At 44.0% G+C, this 21,002-nt stretch overlaps 1 protein-coding gene across 3 annotated transcripts in view; it reads right to left on the bottom strand.

Moving 5' to 3' along the window:
- Ipo8 (importin 8) overlaps positions 1-19,344 on the bottom strand; it is a 58,043-nt gene extending 38,699 nt beyond the window's left edge. For 2 of the 3 annotated variants that reach the window (XM_048432719.3, XM_048432720.3), the window contains exons 1-6: positions 19,092-19,344; positions 10,379-10,460; positions 8,761-8,917; positions 5,815-5,973; positions 4,278-4,434; positions 633-722 (exon numbers count right to left, since the gene is read on the bottom strand). In XM_048432719.3, the coding sequence (XP_048288676.1) occupies positions 633-722; positions 4,278-4,434; positions 5,815-5,973; positions 8,761-8,917; positions 10,379-10,460; positions 19,092-19,175 (729 nt within the window). In that variant the 5' untranslated portion in view covers positions 19,176-19,344. Of the gene's footprint in view, positions 1-632; positions 723-4,277; positions 4,435-5,523; positions 5,589-5,814; positions 5,974-8,760; positions 8,918-10,378; positions 10,461-19,091 lie in introns of those variants that run through there. The other variant, XM_048432721.3, reaches the window with a different exon arrangement.
- Between the last annotated feature and the right edge of the window lie 1,658 nt (positions 19,345-21,002).

The following is a 21,002-nucleotide window of genomic DNA, read 5'->3' as shown; positions in this document are numbered from 1 at the left end:
AGCCCGCCAAAAGCCCAACACTTTCAGGAAGCAACCACTCTGCCACTGAGTTCCACTCCAGGGAAGCACAGTCGAGGGCCAGCAAGATGGATCGGTAGGTAAAGGCGCCTACTACCAACCTTGATGATCTGAGTTTGAGCCCCAAGAACCACAAAGTGGAAAGAAAGACCCACAAGGGTCCTCTGACCCCTACACATATACCATGGTGTACTTCCATACAACACACACACACACACACACATTTAAAATAAAAATTTTTAATGTAAAATAAAAATTAATTTTAGAAAAGCTATAACCAGGAAAGCATGCATATATATATATATAGGCAAAAAATATGAAGGAATAGCTACATGTACTATTTTTGTAAGTAAAATTCTAAATATACATGCAGAAAAAAACACTAGAGAGATATGTAGCAAGGTTTAAAATGTTTTAACCAGTTTAAGTAAACAGTTACTGTTTTAATATTCTTGCTGATCTGACTTTCTAAAAGTGAACATTATTAATTATTTATTATGCTATTTTTACTAGTTAATATGACAGTGGTTTTTGTTTTCCAAAGAGCAAACCGGACAGCGAAGCAGGTAAGCCCTCCAACCCCTCTGCAGGCTTTCCTTGGAGCCCCGGCATACCGGAGGGACCGTCCTATCAATGATGGTCCGAAAGATCTCCATCCAGGTTGTCATGGTCTGGTGAGTCACCAGCTGAAGAGGCAGTGCATACTAGAAAACAGAGCAGCAGCAGTCATCCCTCCTGCCCATAAAATCAGCACTTTATAGCAGAAGGTTAACATATGCAAAATAGCTAACATTTGAGCAAGAAACAGCAATTCGTGATTCAACCTAAAATTTAACTTTAAAAAAATCTATAATCAAATATATACTTTTGGGGGATGGAAGGCAACAAGTGCTCACATATCCTAGGTTGGCCTCACAATCACCCAAGGAGGATGACCTTGAACTCCTGATCCTCCTGTCTCCACTTCCTGCGCACTGAAATTACAGGTGTTTGCCACCGTACCTAGTTTTATGTAGCACAGGGGATTGACCCCAGGGTTCCTACATTCTAGGTGAGAACTCTAACACCTGGGTTACTCCCCAGATTTCTTTTTCTGTTTGTCAGGTTGACTGGCTGGATGTGTTTTGAAACAGGGTCTCTTGTAACCCAAGCAGGCTTCAATGGAGCAAAGAGAGCCTTGAGATCCTAATCTTCCACCCTCCACTCTGCAAACAGGAGGATCACAGACATGTACAACTTACCCCAGGCTTTTATACACAAATCTTTTAAATTTAGAAATACACACATTAGTTGTTTCCCTTGTCTACCTTTAAAAAGATTACTATCAATAATGTCCCATTTATTTCACATAATATTTTGGGTTATTTTAACTTCGTCTATCCAATTCGTAATTATAAGCACTCTGATGAAAACCTTCCCCTCATGAACACACATGACGTTTTCTCAATTCCTGTCCTCTAGTGTGTGGCCCAACACTGACAAGGACTAGGCTTCCATCAGCCCTGCTATGCCGTGACTGCGGGGAGCCTCCTCCATGCCCAGTGCCCCACCGTCCTAGCTAAGAGCTAAGGACATGACCCTAAAAGAGATATCGCTGCTGTCTCACACAACTCACACTGCAGCAGGAAACCTGCATTCAAGAGCAGGAAAACCTGCATTCAAGAGCAGGAGAACCTGCATTCAAGAGCAGGAGAACCTGCATTCAAGAGCAGGAGAACCTGCATTCAAGAGCAGGAGAACCTGCATTCAAGAGCAAGAAAACCTGCATTCAAGAGCAGGAGGGGCAAACAGTGAAGGGGGGAGAGAGAGGCGACCATGGATGTTAAATTCATACTTACAAGTCAGGCATGGTGGCTCACACATGTAATCTGAGTCTGAGGCCCACCTAGACTACACTGTGGGATCCTGTCTCAAAAAAAGAAAGGCCATACTTCCCAGTAAAACGTGAGAGTGAGGCATTTGGCCTTGAACGAGGGTCCAGAGGAGGAGCAGGCAGGGCGTTACGCAGAAAGTGGTGACTCCTGGCATATGTTTGAAGGAACCAAGTACCTCTACACAGATAAATGCTGCTTAAGACAAAATCAGTCTCAATGATTTAGACATTGAAGAGTGGTTCATCTGGGCCTTCTAGGTCCCAGCCAGGCAATTCTCTCTCACATCATGATTGCAGTTTCGCAGTTCAATTATTTTTAATTTTGCCTGCAAAGGAGCGCACTGCTGTATTTATAAATAACAGATTACCAAAACAGTTAAAGATGTTAGAGCGGTTCATCTTTTGTTTTCTTTTTATGTGTTTAAAAGATTTTTTTTGCCCTGTTAGTGAGCCAAGTAGATAAAATCACCACAGAAAACTCACGCCAGGAGTCTTCACGTTCCCAACCAGTGCCTGGGCTCTGTTTACCCGGTAGGGAAGGCACATGGACTCTTATTGTTGTTACAACGCCCCAGCATAAAGAATGGTGCTGGGCGAGAACTCTAACACTAACCCTACAAGACAGATGTGCAGCTTTCCTCCCAAACACTTGAGAAATGTGGGGGAATGTATTTCCCTGATAGCCTACTTTCTTCTCTCTTGTGAGATCACCTTCCTTTTGTCCTGGGGAGGGGGGGAGGGAATCTGCCTTTATTAAACAAGTATGAGGCCAGGTGAGGTGGCCACACTCTTAATCCCAGTACTTGGGAGGCAGAGGCAGGCAGATCTCTGAGTTCCACGACAGTCAGGGCTACACAGAGAGACCCTATCTCTAAAAACACTCCTCCCAAAAAAAATTTTTTTGAAGTTTATGAGAGAAGACACTCAAGTCAAAATAAAATGAGCATGTCCAGCCTCCCCTGCCTCCCTAGCTAAACTAAACCACCCACAAGTCACAAGGAATTATCAAGAAAGCACAGAAATGAGCCTTTAACCCATCATCACAACTGGCTGACCCCAATGCTTCTTCCCAGGCCAAATCATTTACTCAAGTTTTTCAAGGATTCATTGTTAAATATTCTCAAATTTTAAAGACATTCCATCTTTATCTTCTAATTATTTTTAATTACCATATTAGTATCCCTTATAGTTTCCACATAACAAAAGGGGATTGGCTTAAATCAGAGAAAATATGTGGAGGGCAAAAAGGCCTTGTGCACCCAGATAAGCACTGGAAATACAGGGAAAGTTAAACATACAGCTGATCTCTCCAACAGGAGTAAATACTTAGCAGTTTCTTCTGGAATGCTGGAGGCAAATATAGTTTACAAACTGATAATCCTTTGCTACCTGCTGAGACAGGCTCTGCCTGTAGGCCCCAGACTATTGTTTATCCCAGACTTTTCCCCCTAAAACCTTGAGCTCTACTTCTAAGCCAGGAAACATCCTTGAGAGATGTCATTTGTTCTTCACAACAGCCTAAGTGACTTCTAGGTTATCTTAGGACCAGGCCAGTCCTGACTTCTGCAGGTGTTGTTTACCTCGGAGACCTTTATCCTGAGCACTGTTTCTAAGACAACAAGAAACCATCTTGTGGATGAAGTCAGATGTACTTTCCTAAGAACTTCAACGTAAACATGTCTTAAGCTTTGTCATACACATGGGGCTGAGCTGTTATCTGAATACTTTTTCCAAAACTGTGCTGTGATTAAATATGACAAAAGTAAAATGATCTGGGTCAGACTCCATGAGCCGAGTTTCATTCTTACCTACCATGATTGGTTTTGACCCTGCCTGATGTAAAGCCTACAGGGATCCTCCCACAAAAATAAGCAGCTAAATCTGTATTGGTTTAAAGTTGGCTGAAGAAGAGAAAGGTCATCGATCTGTGTGATTTCCCATAAGGACTCTGTGTCCCCCTCCTATAACCACAGCTGACCTGCAGACAGGCACCTTGAATTTAAGCTCAAGCAACACCTGGGTTCTGAGAAAACAGCCCACAGACACCAGACTGAACCTTGAATACTCAGTGATCATGGCTAACTGAGTTAATTTCTGAGAGCCTGATTCTCCTACAGTAAAAATATACAATTCTTAGGGCTTGAGAGATGGTTTAGTGGTTAAAAGCACTGTCTGTTTTCCCAGAGGACCTAGGTTCAATTTTCAGCACCCACATGGCAATTCACAACTGTCTATGACTCCAATTCCAGGGGATCTGGCACCTTGAGACAAACATATATTGTAGGGAAAAGCACTAATGCACATGAAATAAAAATAAATATATCTTAAAATATGTGATTCTAAATAATGACAAGGCTCCATGTTTATCTTCTGAAGTAGAACTGACCTGAACAAGTGAATAGAAGATTTTCAGAATCTGTTTCTGCAGCAGCACGGAGTAATGGGAGGCATCGGGAAGTAGTTGCAGGATTTGCTGCTGAATTCGAGGCAGAAATATCTGCATGGCTGCCAGGAGAGGCTCTCTTTCCTCTGCTTTCTTGTATCTACATGAGCGAAGGAGACAGAATAAAGAAAGTGATGACTTTTCTCCTTCCCAGTGAGCTATAAACAATGATGAACCACATGAAACCAGAACCATGTAAAACGCAAGCTTCAATTTTCTATGTAGTTGCTGCAATAAGGTTGGAAGGATAAGGTCTTGGTTCAGGCAGACAAAAATCCTTCTTAAAAGGTTTGGACTAATTGTAGAGTCTCAAACTAAACACCTGCGATCCCAGTTCTTGGGAGGTAAAGTCAGAAGGATGACGATTTCAAAGTCAGCCTGAACTTACGTGGCTCACGGAAAAGGTCCTGGATTGGTCCTGTGCATCAGTGGAAAAGAGAAGGGATGGACAGGAGGAAGGAGAGAGAGGTGGGTGGGGAGGGAGGGAGGGAGAGAGAGAGAGAGAGAGGAGGAAGGAGAGAGAGGTGGGTGGGGATGGAGGGAAGGAGAGAAAGGTGGATGGGGAGGGAGGGAGGGAGAGAGAGGGAGAGAGAGGGAGAGAGAGAGAGAGAGAGAGAGGAAGGAGAGAGAGAGATGGGTGGGGAGGGAGGGAGGGAGGGAGAGAGAGGGAGAGAGGGAGAGAGAGAGAGAGAGAGAGAGAGGTGGGTGGGGAGGGAGCAGGAGAGAGAGAGAGAGAAAGAAAAGAAAGAAAAGTCCAACTATCTAGTAATTTTATATGGGAAGTTTTCTAGTAGTTAATATCAAACCATAATTCAATCTATAAAATGAAAACTGATCTGCCAGTTTAAACGTGACATTGTATAGCAAACAACAGAGAAAACTTTCTTGTACCATCCTACATTGAGAGTGAATGTACTTTATAAGCCTGGTGCTCGCTAACCACTTCTATTGCAGCCAACCTAAAATATTTTCTAAACAGAAATCATATAAAACTTAAAGAAGGAAAACTACCTGGGTGGTAATGTCAGCACTAAGGAAACTGAAGCAGAAGGATGGCTGTGAGTTCAAGGCCAGCTGGAGTTACCAAGTAACACCCTGTCTCAAAACAAAGGAAAACTACAGGATTGCACATACAAAAGCAACATTCATCCTAAAACCCAAAAAAAATATAAAGAAAGTATGCACTCACCACCTCAGAAATCAGCAGTGTACACCAGAAAACCTGAGAGCCGCCGAGCTATTGCAGCACGTGAACACATTCACATGCTGACTCAGCATCTCCACAGTGAACACATTCACATGCTGACTCAGCATCTCCACAGTGAACACATTCACATGCTGACTCAGCATCTCCACAGTGAACACATTCACATGCTGACTCAGCATCTCCACAGTGAACACATTCACATGCTGACTCAGCATCTCCACAGTGACTGTCACTCTATGAGCCTGACCCCCTGGCCAGGAGGGATGAACTTACTCATAGGTCTTCACCAGCTGATACAAGCACAGCAAACTGCCAAGCCAGTTCCCACTGTTTGGTGACCGTAAGTAGAAGTCCATCTTGTCGACCACTGCAGGCCAATGGCCAGGAAAATCATGCTTAATGATAACTCGGAGACACATCGTTAACTGAACTCTGTAAGGCGGGAAAGAAATGTCCACATGAAACAGTTGGGAGTATCGTCCACAAAAGAACTACAGTACTGTTATCAAGTTCTGTAACCCCCTTTCCCTCTGTTAGTCACCTACAGTCAGGACCACTGAGCATGAGCAACACTGAGAAATGTGTCATTAGTCAGTTCAAACTTGTGTGAACACCAGAGCGTGTCTTTATAACCTAAGATGTTCATCTAGATGCATCTAGAGGGATGTAATAACATGGGATACAATGTATATATTGTGAACAAACTACTGTACACGTGGTGGGGTGTAAGGAAAAATGATCCTATTAAAAACCTCAGTGGCTCAATCTACTGAAAATAAACAGAATTTTTTCAAATATATGAAACCTTCGTCTTATCCTAAAGGTATTTTTAATGAACTTAAAAAAATAAATTCAAGGGCTGGAGAGATGGCTCAGAGGTTAAGAGCACTGGCTGCTCTTTGAGAGGTCCTGAGTTCCACTCCCAGCAACCACATGGTGGCTGACAACCATCTGTAATAGGATCTGGCGCCCTCTTCTGGCAGGCAGTTATACAAGGAGAGCACTCACACATAAAAGTATAAATAAAATTTTAAAAATTAATTTAAAGACTATCAAAAAATCAAAGTATGCAGAAAATCTATCTCAACTCTGTAAAAATTGTTACTTATTTTATATTTGGGTCTTCATATCCAGAAAGAGAGGCATGTATAGGGTCTTGGGTCTGATCTATAGAACACATAAACACAGAGAAAGACAGACAAACAGACAGAGACACAGAGAGAAAGAATAATAAGATATAGATTATGTATACACACTCAGAGATAGATGATACATACATACACACATAAATATATAGAGAGATATGCAAACATATAGAATATAGATGATAGACAGACAGACAGGCAGACACACAGATACACATAAATCTACCGAATGGGCAAGCCTAGGGCTGGTGTGTGGCTCATTGGTAGAGCACCTCTCTAAGTATAAGGTGCATGTGTACATATACACATATCTATCAAGTGGATAAACATAGTGAAAACACACGCTAAATTTTGTACTTTGAGTAAAACAAATATAGATTTGCTAGGGAATTTCTGCAAAGGGGAAATCTAGGAACCACCTCCAAAGAAATAAGTGGGGAAAAAAAAGCAACCAAAGAAATAAAACAGAAAGAGAGGAATACCTCCTCCGCTTTGGCAAAAGGATGCAAGAAGCTGTCCCACAGCACTTGGTGCAGACATCACCTCTTCAGTGGGATTTCATTTGTGATTAACATTGAGAAGATAATTAAAGGGAAACAAAAGTGCTCCTTCTACAAACGACCATTGCTACTAGCAAGGATGTCTACATAAGGCTATTTGATTAGAAAATTAACCTGACAAAATTAGCATTCCAAACTGTAGTTTTTGGCGGGCTGGTTACTTGTGAAAAGGTTTTATGTAGCCCAGACTGATCTCCAGTGCAATATGTAGTCGAAGATGACCTTACACTTTTGACCCTCCTGCTGCTACATCTCAAGCGCTGGGATCCACACATGCACCACATGCACCCCACCGCTATACGCAGTGCTGGGATCCACACATGCACCACACCACTGCAGCAGTGCTGGCAACGAGCCCAACGCCTCACGCTAGGAGAGCACTGCACCAGCTGAGCTACACCCTCAGTCCCAGGATTCCAAATTGAAAAAAAAAAAAAGATAAACTGGTGTTCAGTTGAATATCCAATAACTTAGATTAACAACAACCAGAAAAACTTAAGCAGCATTTTCTGCCTTCCTTATGGTACCAAATCAGTTTTCTCTTCAATACTTTAAGTCAAAATCAGACAGTGAGAACAAGCATCTTCAGGAGTCTTTAGGGTATCGGAAGAGCAAACCCACAGACAGGGGACTGTCTCAAAACAAACAGGAACCCTGTCCACTACCAGTAGCTGTTCCTTTAAACAACACTGGCGTTAAGCATAGCTAAAATTTTTCTTTAAGATTCCACCTTGAGGTGGGCCTCATGGGCCACTGCTCACTGCCGGCCAAGTGTGAGACTGGCAGGAGAAGCTACTCCTGTGTGTTGCTGTAGGAACACTGGGAGATTCTGGAGACCAGGGAACAAGCATCTTCACAGATAAACATACAATGGTTTTGAGAGGGTCCTGGAACACTAGTGTCCTGTAGAAAACCAGTGAGAATAAGGAGGTTTTCTTTAGTGCACACACCTGTGTTCTCCTAGCTGAGAAAATAACCACACCACAATTCAACGCCTGTTCTTCCTGTTGCCGCCTCCCTCAAGTTTCCTTTTTTTCCTGTTTTCATCATGATTGTACTTAATATCTGATATAAACAATCTTATGCCTCACCACCGTTTCATCTGCTGAAAACTTAATGACTGGATCACATACTGAAGTAAATTTATTTCTATTTTAAGATTGCAAGATGCTTGACTCCACAGCTAAGCTCCAATACACGGCACTACAAACTCATTTCCTGAGCTGGAGACGTAGCTCAGTTGGTAAAAACTTGCCCAGAAAGAAGCTCCAATTCCACATATATCCATCGTACACCTGTAATCCCAGTACTTGAGAAGGGAGACAGGAGGACTAGAAGCTCAAGGTCATCACTGGCCACAGAGCACACTTGAGACCAGTCTGGGATACAAGAGACCTGTCTCAAAACAATAAAACACACACACACACACACACAGCGGAAGATTACACCCAAGAGTCAGTCCCAACCAAGGAGTTCAAATACCTCCTTCAAATCATAGACAGGGCACGGCCTACCTCACCAGATCCGGAGACCGAATTATCCCCTCCACAATGTTGTCACGGATTTGCTGTCGGTCGTTCTCATGGATATTGAATGGAAATATTGCTTCTCCTGGTGGAGGCTCCCTGTCCGGCCAGTACTGTGTCACCATGTTCTTCAGGTAGATGGCAGCTGAGTTTAAGAGAAAAGCAGATGCATTGGAATCAGAGGGACCACTTCAACTCAATCTCACGGAGCTCAAAGGCTAAACAGCCTTCCATGTGGAATGCAATGTCCAACAGAGATGGAAAACTTTACAGGTACAAAAAGCCAACTTGGGAAGGGGAGATGGGAAGAATTCAAGAGTTTCATATGGGAGTCAAAGCAGCAACATTAAGCAGGAGGACATCCCTAAATGACACAGAAATGACCTGGAAATCATATACATGTTTTCAGACTGAGCATAAACACATGACATCTGGAAATTGTGGAATAATCTTAGTGTACACTGGGAATATGTGCCACTCTGACTGGTTTAATTAAAAAGCTGAACAATAAGTAGGCAGGTTTTCCAGGCAGAGGACACTGAGAAGAAGGGCGGAGACACAGGAGGCGCAGAGGAAGCAGCATGGGCAGTGCAGAGTGAAGGTAACCTAGCCATGTAAACGGACAGAGTTAAGAAATGGTTAAAGGTAACCTAGCCATGTAAAAGGACAGAGTTAAGAAATGGTTAAAGGTAACCTAGCCATGTAAAAGACCATAGATTAAAAGATATGGGTTAATTTACGTTATAAGAGCTATTTAGAAACAAGCCTAAACTATTGGCCGAGCTCTCATAACTAATCATGTCTCTGTGTCATTATTAAGGAGCTGATAGTTTGCAAAGAAAAAAATCCAACCACAGATAACATGTACTGAGCAATCCAACCATGGATAACGTGTACTGAGCAATCCAACCACAGATAACGTGTACTGAGCAATCTAACCACGGATAATGTGTACTGAGCAATCCAACCATGGATAACGTGTACTGAGCAATACAACCATGGTTAATGTGTACTGAGCAATCCAACCATGGATAACATATATTGAGCAATTCAACCACGGAAAACATGTACTGAGCAATACAACCATGGTTAATGTGTACTGAGCAATCCAACCATGGATAGCGTGTACTGAGCAATGCAACCATGGATAGCGTGTACTGCTCATATCTGCCCACCACTGCTTCCCTTCAGCTCCCCTAGGGACCACTATGGCATCACCCTCCCATCGTTGTGTCCTCTTTATGCTTTGCTGTTGTTATTATAGTCCCGAGTCTAATTAGTGATGCCCTACGAGCATGGGTGTGTGGACATCCACTGAGGCACGAGCAACTTAACAGAGTCACACCCACAAAGGAGAGTGACTCTCCTCAGCAGCCACCAACTGCTAGCAGCTCTTCCACTAGGGGAGGGGCTTTAAGGATCATGCTTGCATCTGTGCTAGAATTTTGACTGTCAAGATCTTGTACGAGTCTTTTTTTTTTTTTTTGGAAGGTTTTTTTTTTTTAATAATTATTAAGTAAATGTTTTCATTTTGCAGGTCTTGTACAGTACATTTAACTATTCAGATTTAAAGTGGAACTCTCATTGACTTGAAAAGGCAACTTACCTGCCTGACGCACTGGGAACTCCACATGGTCGGAGACTATGATCCGAAGCAAGCTGGGGGCAAAATTAATAATCTTGTAGGACTGAAATTACAAAGAAATGTTTTGTAAAAATAGGGCACTCAGAATAGCTATTAGCACCATTACAGAATACATTACTGTCCAAATGAAAGAAAAACTGTAAACAATTAGAGAAATTCCAAGGTAAAATGAAGGTTGTGAAAATACTTTAAAGAGGAAAAAAATTTTATAACTAACAAAAATGTGAATACTTTTATGATGTTCTCCACAAAGCAGTCTAGGCAACCCTCTAACACCTGCACAGGAGTGCTCGTTCACCTACCTCAGGAACAACCTTCTAACACCTGCACAGGAGTGCCCGTTCACCTACCTCAGGAACAACCCTCTAACACCTGCACAGGAGTGCCCGTTCACCTACCTCAGGAACAACCCTCTAACACCTGCACAGGAGTGCCCGTTCACCTACCTCAGGAACAACCCTCTAACACCTGCACAGGAGCGCCCGTTCACCTACCTCAGGAACAACCCTCTAACACCTGCACAGGAGGCTCGTCCACCGACCTCAGGAACAACCCTCTAACACCTGCACAGGAGTGCCCGTTCACCTACCTCAGGAACAACCCTCTAACACCTGCACAGGAGGGCTCATTCACCTACCTCAGGAACAACCCTCTAACACCTGCACAGGAGTGCCCGTTCACCTACCTCAGGAACAACCCTCTAACACCTGCACAGGAGGGCTCATTCATTGACCTCAGGAACAGCCCTCTAACACCTGCACAGGAGTGCCCGTTCACCTACCTCAGGAACAACCCTCTAACACCTGCACAGGAGGCTTGTCCACCAACCTCAGGAACAACCCTCTAACACCTGCACAGGAGTGCCCGTTCACCTACCTCAGGAACAACCGTCTAACACCTGCACAGGAGGCTCGTCCACCGACCTCAGGAACAACCCTCTAACACCTGCACAGGAGTGCCCGTTCACCTACCTCAGGAACAACCCTCTAACACCTGCACAGGAGGGCTCATTCACCGACCTCAGGAAAGCCTTCAAACTTTAAAATCTTATCACTGTTTTAAAAGATACTTCCTCTGTTACTCAAGGTCTCTCTGTTGACCATTCATCTCCTCTACAAATTTCTTACACCCTTTATCCTCTGAAAGGAGATATTTCATTTTTTATTGATGAACTCTAAGAGTTACTAATGGATTTACAATCTCAACCTTTTACTGGACCTCTGTGGGAGTCAACATTGTCGGTCTTCATGACAGGATCGGCCTCAGAGACAAGCCTCTGGACATATCTGAACGGACCTCTAGTTGAGTTCATTGAGATGGGAAGACACTCCTTACATGGGCTGGGTCCTGGACTGAAGAAAAAGCAGCAAGCCAGCTTGACACCAGCATTTAGCTCTCTCTGCTTCCTTACTGTGTACTGCAATGTGACCAACTGTTACAAGCTCTGAATGCCAGGCCTTCCCCATCATGATGGACTACTCCCTCAATAAACCCTTCCTCCCTTAAGTTGCTTGTTTCAGGTATTGTGTTACTTGAAGAAGAAAAGCAATTAATATAACCTACTCACCACAGATTATCTGGGATTTAATTTTCTTGATATCTATTTTTGACAAACAGAAAACAAAACAAAATGTCATCTTCAGAAACCAGAAGCCCCAGCACGGGAGAAAAAGACAAACACGTTGATAGTGAATTCCACGTGCTACAGAGAGAAGCTGGTCCAGAGAGGGACAGTGAATTCCACGTGCTATAGAGAGAAGCTGGTCCAGAGGGAGACAGTGAATTCCACGTGCTATAGAGAGAAGCTGGTCCAGAGGGAGACAGTGAATTCCACGTACTATAGAGAGAAGCTGGTCCAGAGACAGTGAATTCCATGGGCTATAGAGAGAAGCTGATCCAGAGGGACAGTGAATTCCACGGGCTATAGAGAGAGGCTGGTCCAGAGGGACAATGAAGCATGGACAACACAGAGGACAGGTATTCCCAGGCTCCGTCGTCTCAATATCACAATGCCTCAAGAGTCCATGCTAACAACTTCCTGTTCAGCCTGCTGCCTGGGCTATTTCGTCCGCAGGTTGTTTGATCTGACCTGTTTCTGGGTCTGGCCATGGGCACAACCAACACAGAACCCCACTGCTTCTGACCATATTTCTGCATAGATGTCTAGTACTGAACCATCCCACAGCTCTGCACATTCCTGGACTTCCGCTCAACCTGCCCACTGACATTGCTAGAAGCCTCAAAAATTCTCAAGGAGAGAAACCAGACCCTGAACACTCCGCAGGGTCCATTCAGTTTGACGGTTTCTGAAGCCTATGCAGGCGATATCACCCTTTGAGACACAGCTAGGCAAGTGCAGCCGCTCCATTTTTCTCAAAATATATATATAGATATAGATATATAGATATATCTATATATATATTCTTTCTTTCTTTCTTTCTTTGTGTGTGTGTGAGAGAGAGAGCACACGCGTGCCCACGCTAGGTCAGAAGATAACTTGTGACGACTATTCTCTCCTTCCATCTTTACATGAGATCTAGGGAATCAACCTTTGGTCATCAGGTTTGGAAGGCAAGTACTTTTACCCACTAAGCCAACTTGCTGCCAGCCCACTCAATATTTTTAAATCTATTTTTATGTGTATAAGTTCTTTGCTTGCTTGTATGTCTGTGCACCACGTATGTGCCTGGTCTCCACAGAAGTCAGAAGAGGGAGTCAGATTCCCTGGAACTGGAGATACAAATGGTTGTGGGCCAACATGCAGGTGCTGGGAATTGAATTCAGGTCCTCTGGAAAAGCATCCAGTGTTGTTTTTAACAAGATATCAATCATTCAATTTTAACAAGGACTCGGGAGCCAGATGCTAGGGTCAAAGTTTTCTAGCTCAGAAAACGCACCCAGGTGACCTTCCTCCTCAACCAAAGTCCCAGAAGCCTCTCCTTTCTACTCCATCTCAAAATAACTCTTTAAACTGAATGTCCCTCCCTTCTACTTCCTGTGAGTCTCTCTATCTGTCCTCCTGACTCCCTCTTACTCTCTATAGTTTTTTTCTTAATATTCATATTCACTTTCTGTCAACTGGTTGCCTGCTCTGTCTCTTGATCTATGGTTGATTTTATTTAATCCTGTTTATAGTATTCAAGCAGAAAACTTCTTAGATTAAAGGTATGTGCTAGGGTTGAGTCACGCCACAACTAGAAAACAGGTTTTTCCAATAAATATCATAATCTCAGGGTTCACAGCATAATCAAATAACCTGCTGGTGTGGGAGAATTATCTGTAGTCTGTCAATCATGTATTTTAATAAAACGCTGATTGGCCAGGCAGGCAGTATAGGCGGGAAAACCAGACAGGAAGTAGAGGTGATGCAATGAGAACAGGAGAATTCTGGGAAGCAGAAGCCTCCTCTGCCATTCCTGCGCAGAGCACCAAAGAGGCAACATGTGAGCTGTCACGCTGAGAAAGGTACTGAGCCAGTGTGGCTAACATAGATAATGATAATGGATTAATATAAGTTACAAGGACTAATAAGTAGCCTGACCTAATGGGCCAATCAGCTTTATAACTTACAGAAATCTCTGTGTGATTGATTTTCTCTGGGACTTGCCGGCTGTGGGGTACCGGGCGGGACAGAAACCCCAACAAGCTGGCAACAGCTTACATCCTGCAACAGCTCTTAACTGCTAATCTATCTCTCCAGGCCCTACTCAATTTTTTTAAAATGACTTTTCCAACTAGGTGTGGGGGTATACACTTTAATCCTGGCATTCATGGGGCAGAAGCAGGTGGATCTCTGTCATTTTTAGGGCAGCCTGATCTAAAAACAAGTTCCAGACCAGGGACGGCTACTCTATCTCAATCAATCAATCAATCAATCAATAAAAGGACACATTCCTTTTAATTCATAATTGAAAGTACAAAAAAATTTAAGTAGTTATTTTAAAGCAGGTTTGAGAGACTGGAGGGAGGGCACAGCAGTTAAGAGCTCTTGCTCTTAACTTCCAGAGGACCCAAGTGCAGTCACCAATACCCACATCAGGTGGTTCACAAACATCCCTAACTCCAACTCCAGGGTAGCCAAGACCTTCTTCTGGCCTTCTCAGGACACACACACACAGCATCCACGTAAATAAAAATGTTTAAGAACAGCTGTGGTGAGAGCTCAACAGTAAGAGCAGCTACCACTCTTTCAGAGGATCCGAGTTCAGTTCCCAGCACCCGCATCAAGTCGCTCACAGGTGCCTGGAACTCACCTGCATATACCCATATACATCCACAGAATTTAAAAAAAATAAATTAAAATTAAATAAAAACAGATTTGTTAGCTTGGGTTACATGAGATCCTGTCTGAAAATAAACAGATATGAGAATTGGAGAGATGGCTCAGCCATTAAGAGTGCTTGGTGCCCTTGCAGTCACCTGAGTTCAGTTTCCAATACCCACGCTGGGTCACCCATAACTGCCTGTAACTCAAGCTCCAGGAGATCTGACGACTCTGGCCTTCGCAGCCTGCATTCACGTGTACATACATACCCATACACATTATTTATGTATGTGTATTCTTAGTTATACATACAATTAGGAATAAATCTTTCTGTTGGGTTTGGCAGCATGTGACTTTAATCCCAGCACTTGGTGGCAGAGGCAGGTGGATCTTTTTGAGTTTAAGACCAGTTTGATCTATCCAACAAGTTCCAGACCAATCAGAGCTATACAGTGAGACTTGATCTCAAAAAAGTCTTGACTTAAAAGAAGGCGTGTTTTTAACATCAGTCTGTTTGGTTTGTCTTCTGTTTTTTTTGAGACAGGGCTCACTGTGCAGCCCTGGCTGTCCTGGAACTCAGCCACAGACCAGGCTGGTCTCGAACTCACAGAGACCCACCTGCCTCTGCCTCCTGAGTGATGGGATTAAAAGAGTGTACCACCATGTGCAGCTTAACAGTAGTTTTTAATGGGGGAAATTTTAATATGAATTTAACTCAGTCTTCTAACATTTCAATATATGTTATTAAAATAATTTAGGTTTATAGCTTTCTGAAAAGTGGAAGATCAAATCAAAAATAAACATCTATAGTTTATTATAATCATAAAAACTGACTTCAGTTTTTTAGTTTTATTTTTTGCTGGGTTGGGTTTTTTTTTTGGTTTTTTGTTTTTGTTTTTTTGGTTTTTCGAGACAGTGTTTCTCTGTGTAACAGCCTTAGCTGTCCTGGAATTTGCTCTGTAGACTAAGCTGGCGTCAAACTCAGCAATCCACCTGCCTCTGCCTCCCAAGTGTTGGGATTAAAGGCATGCACCACCATCACCCCACAATTCTTCAAACCTGTTATACACACAGAAATAACCTGCACACTTAGACTAATGCTTCTTATTAAAACTGTGGCCACTGTACACATTTTGGAACTCCTATTTTGCAACCGCTGGTCATTTTAAGGAACTTTGAAACATGGACTTCTTTGTTGATTTGACCGCTGTTAATTTGGCAAGTTAAAACATCAAGGCAAATGCAGATGCATTCCTATGCGACTTCCCTTACAAATCATACCCCATCACTGTTCCTCTTTGGGCTTCAAGTTTCTAACAAATAAGATGAGTCATTTCTCAATGACTTTTTAGGTCTATTTGCTTTGTATCTGTGAAGCCTTCTGAAAATAAACTGTTGTGTTTCTTACTTAAATCCTACAGTTTATGAAAACTCATACAACGCCAAGACTTGAGATTCCTGGTCTCTGACCCACTAGCCCCTCAAACACCAGCTGGTGTAATGGATGGATGAAGTGTTTCTCAACCTGTTGTACCCTCTGCTCCTGCCCTGTGCTTAGCCCTGCCTCTCTTCTTCCAGCCTCCCAGTCTCCAGCAATGCCGCCCTTAGAAAGTGACCATCCCATCTATTTATCCCAGCACACTTGTAGACTGCTCCCTACAGAACTCATAACCTGTCTCCAACTAGCTTGTGAGCTACCTGAGCAGAGTCTCACACCAATGCCTAAAACACAACTCAGCAAATAACTTGCTATTCCTCAAAGCAAACTCCTTAAAGGACAAAGAAAACGATGGATGCCTAAGGTTGCAGCTGGGGGCATATGTCACCTGTGTGATCTTAGGTTCAGTAAGCACCACCACAAAAAGATACACACACACACACACACACACACACACACACACACACACACACCTATAAAGTAGGGATTCCAGAACTTGGCAATGAAAGTAAATGTCTTAAGGCTGAGAATAAGAGTTCAATGGTAAACAGTTGACCTAGCATGAGCAAAATCCTAGGTTCAAACCCCTCTACCACCAAAAGAACCAAAAAGCCAGGCCTGACAGTACACACCTACAATAATTCCATCACAGAAGAGGCTGAGGTAGGAGGACTAGGCTACATGGCAAGACACTACCTCAAAGAGATGGGGAAGGAAAGAGGAGGAGGAAGAGGAGTAAACATACAAAAAAAAAAAAAAACAGATGGGGAGGAGTGTAGTTCAGCTGGCACAGTGCTTGCCTAGCATGCCCAAAGCCCCAAGCCAGAGCCAGCACCACACGAACCACATAGTAGTGTTGCACTCAGGAGGTGGACACGGGAGGATCAGAAGTACAAGAACATTTTCCGTTACACAGCAAGGTGGAGACCGTCTAGTCTATATGAGAGCCCCCTGAAGGGAGGGAGGATGTAAAAGAGCTGAGCTCTAATCCCTTACAGCGGACACTTATTCAACCGTGCAGCAAGACAGGATGACACAGGGGTGCTAAGAGACAAGGATGCAAAACCCAATACCAAAATCACATCTTATGAACAATAAGATACACCACACATCTAGTCTTTCTGCTTCAAGTACAAAAACTTATTGAAGGCAAATTACAATCCAAAACATGGTACAAGACTTAGATGCTAAATGAATTACACAGCAATGTTACCTTGTTGTTTTGGTTTGATTTTTGTAGTGTTAGTTAGTAACAAAGAAAATAGTCTCTGGTGAGATGATCAGACAGGGAGCATGGAAGAGTAAAGACAGAATTTGGATTAAAATACTATGAAGAGAGCATGGGATCGAACCTCTCCAGGTTCTGCAGGCTTCAAGCCTCTTCTGCTTTCCAAACAAAGCTGTACTTATGTGCTGGCAAATCCGAAGGCAAGGTTAGGCTATGGGCAAAAAGCATAACATAGCATCAAAGCTATGTTCCCTATTATCACTATCAAAGGGACCTCTTGCTCTGTGGTGAGAGCAGTGTCAAACAAGAAGCCTTCCGTGTGCATACCAGCAAGTTGCAAGTCCTGCCCTCATATGGCATTCTTACTAACACACAGCTAGTAAGATGTACTAACAGTCACTAGGATGTACCTAACGACTGTTGCTCCAGACAGTACTCTACAAAGTCTGGGACAGCCACTGACTTTAACTGTCTCTTGCTCTAGGGTGACTGTCACTCTCCTTTTTGAAACATCAAAGCATCCTTCTTAGCCTTTCATTCAACACAACTTTGTGTGTGTTAGGATTACAGGCTTGAGCAGGGCTGGAAATCAAATAGGGCCTGCCTCAAGAATTCTTGAACAGTCCACAGCAGAGCCAAATAGATAGTAGCAGAGTCCCGGCTTTCCTTCTTATCTCTTGGGGATCCTGGATTCCCATGTACCGCAAACTTCACACAGATTTTCAGTTAACAGTATCACTTTCAAAGATCGAATAGACCTGCTTTTAAAACTCAACTAGAACAGACACACTGGCCTATACTTTTAAGAGGCACAGAATCGCCAGTAAAAATACAAACTTGTTACCACTCGCAGCTTTTCAGAGTCTTTGCATCATGGATGAAGCCCCATAATTCGCATGCCCAATTGTTCTCAGAGAAGCAGAGGCCACTGGTCCTGGTGACCCCTTAAGATAGACTAGTTAAGTAATATCACTCACACTTGGAGCAACCTCAAACAATTGTCAAGTCATGCAAGGAGATTTTAATTTGTACTTTTTAGTAAGGGGCCCATGGTCCCTCTTACATGTGCAGAAACAGAGCTTATGACTATTACGGTCTTGAAATGTTGGGCCAGATGTGGTAGCACACCTTTAATACCAGAAGTCTAGGGGTAGAGGCAGAAGCAGCAGGCGGATCTCTGAGTTCCAGGCCAGCCTGTTTAAACTGCATAGTGAGACCCTGTCCCCGCAAAGAAAGAAAAAGACAAAAAGGAGAAAGGAAAGAAGGGAAAAGTTAACACACATTTCAGCACTGGAAAGAAATGCCTCAAATATGTATTATAGTCCGGTCTTTGAAAGGGTACACGGTACATGGAAACCGCGTGCTCCCTAGAAGCCTCTCTGACAGCACTGCCCAGCGCTCCAGCAAAACTCTGCCCCACGCCAGCAGCAGGCGAGAGAACGGGTTTCCAACAGCAACACCTGAAAAGGGCGGGTCCGGAGAAAAGCTAGCTCAGCTTTAGTGAATTTTCTCACCGCGTCCCCGCGTTAAGCGCGCTAAGGAAAAGAAATCACACCCAAAGAACACTGGCAAGGGCTTCATAGCTTCTTTGTGCTGTCCAAGTGGGCTGGACAAGCGCACCGAGAAAGGACCGGGTGCCCAACAGGTGCTCCAACAGCTCCGCAGGGGTCCGAGTCTCAGGCTGCGATGGGAGGACGGAGGCGGGTAAGGGAGAAGAGGAGGAAAAAGCAGGCCCGCTGCTCACCTGATTCAGCTCCGTCTCGGCCGCAATCCTCAGCTTCGGGTCTATGGTGCCCTTCAGCGCCTGGATGATCCGGTTGAGGTCCATGGCCCCGGGCGGGTACTCCGGCCCCAGGGCCAGCAGGCCGGGTTGCAGACGGGTTATCTCCTGGCCCTTTCGGGCCCGGACGCCACAGGGAACCACCTTACCCCAACCCCTTGCCGCCGACACCGCCGCCTGCAGCTACTTGCTGCGCCACTCTGACTCCGCGCCCCCTGTCCTCCCTCCTTCGCCCCCCCCCACAACTCTCTCTCCATTCACCCTTTACGACAGCCGGTGGGAGGTGGGAGAAGAGGAAGTGGCGACTCCTTTACGACCGCCTCTTCCCTTGGCGCGTGCTGCGCCAGCCGGCTCCTCTGGGGGACGCCATGATGCTGTACGGAAAACGCTTGTCAGTAGCCGACATCGCATTGCTGTGCTCCTGCAGGAAGCTGATATGGCTTTGTAGGAAAGGCGTTCTGATTCGTTCCGCCCGCTGAACTCCCGCAGACGGCCGCCATAATGCTGTACGGAAACCCTAGCCTGCCCGCCCACCAGTGTAATCTAAGTTACTTGGCCTGGCATCTACTTACAGATGCTGCAAATTAGGCATATCTAAGTGCAGCGGAACCTCTTGTTCAAGACCTCTGGGCATCACAATTGAGCTGTTTCAAGACAATCTTGCTGGGACCTTGAAATCATAAAACCTCTGGAAAAGGTTCCTTCAATGTATGAGAGACACCCTTCATCCTGCCATTCACTATTTGAACATGTTTTAAAAAATGTGTTTTCAAACAGAATATTATAATTTTTAGATATAATATTATAACAAGACGAAATTAATGCAAGTTTGTATGGAAGAACTCACCATCTAATAGAAAGGTAATCAAATATCCATATGTAGATAAACCTTATGACTAAAAGTGCCAAAAAATGTCCAGACTTTCAACGTGAAAGGCAGGAAGGGTTACACTATTTCCATCCGCAACTGCAACGCATACAAGTATCAGCAAAATTTGCCTCCGGTGAACCCAAAAGAGGGTTCTAAATACACAGTCAGGATGACTGTGGGCAAATACTGTTGAGAGGCTGTGATCCTCCCAGGAGCAATAATCAAGACATATTGGTTCAATTAACTAGGTTTGAAAAAGGTGGGGGCGGGGAAGGTCGGCAGTAGTGGCACACGCCTTTAATCCCAGCAATAGGGAGGCAGAGGCAGGCGGATCTCTGTGAGTTTGAGACCAGCCTGGTCTACAAAGTGAGTTCCAGAACAGGCCAAGGCTTCACAAAGATACTGTGTCTTGAAAACCTAAAAAAGATACAAAATGAGACAGAGTGTGCGTGATATGGGGACTGCTTCCAGCGTCACCCATTTCAGTCCTTTATGCGCTCAGCCATCAGCATGAAAACACATTTTCAATTTGAAACAGTGCCTTTCCTACCCCAACCCTCAATTTCCTTTACTTGTGAAATCTTAACTCTAAGAGACTTTTCTCCCTGTGTTTTGATACACAATCTCTCTTCATAGCTGGTCTCAAACTCTTGGCAATCCTGCTGCTTCAGTCTTTCCAGTGCTGATATTCCAATCCTGAACCTCACTTCAATATGCTCCTTACTACGTAAAACCTGTTTGTAGGTAGAGGTTGCTTGTTCGTAACCCCACATAACCTATTCTATCTTCCCCTTAGAAACACTACACCTATTCTTCAACTCCCTTGTCCCTTGGTTCTTGAACTATTTCTTGCAGACTACACATCATTTTCTGCTTCTTGTCTTCCAGTTTGTCCTCCGACCTACTATGCTTGACACAATTCTGTTCCTTGTCTTCAACCAATACTACCTCTTGTTCCTTTGGTAGCTGTTCTGGACCATAGGGATGTTTGCAGGTACCCCCAC

This window comes from Myodes glareolus, chromosome 3, assembly GCF_982192425.1.
Source record: "Myodes glareolus chromosome 3, mMyoGla1.1, whole genome shotgun sequence".
NCBI lineage: Eukaryota > Metazoa > Chordata > Mammalia > Rodentia > Cricetidae > Myodes > Myodes glareolus.
Note: the sequence above shows the minus strand (reverse complement) of the source record. Positions and strands in the feature narration are given on the sequence as shown.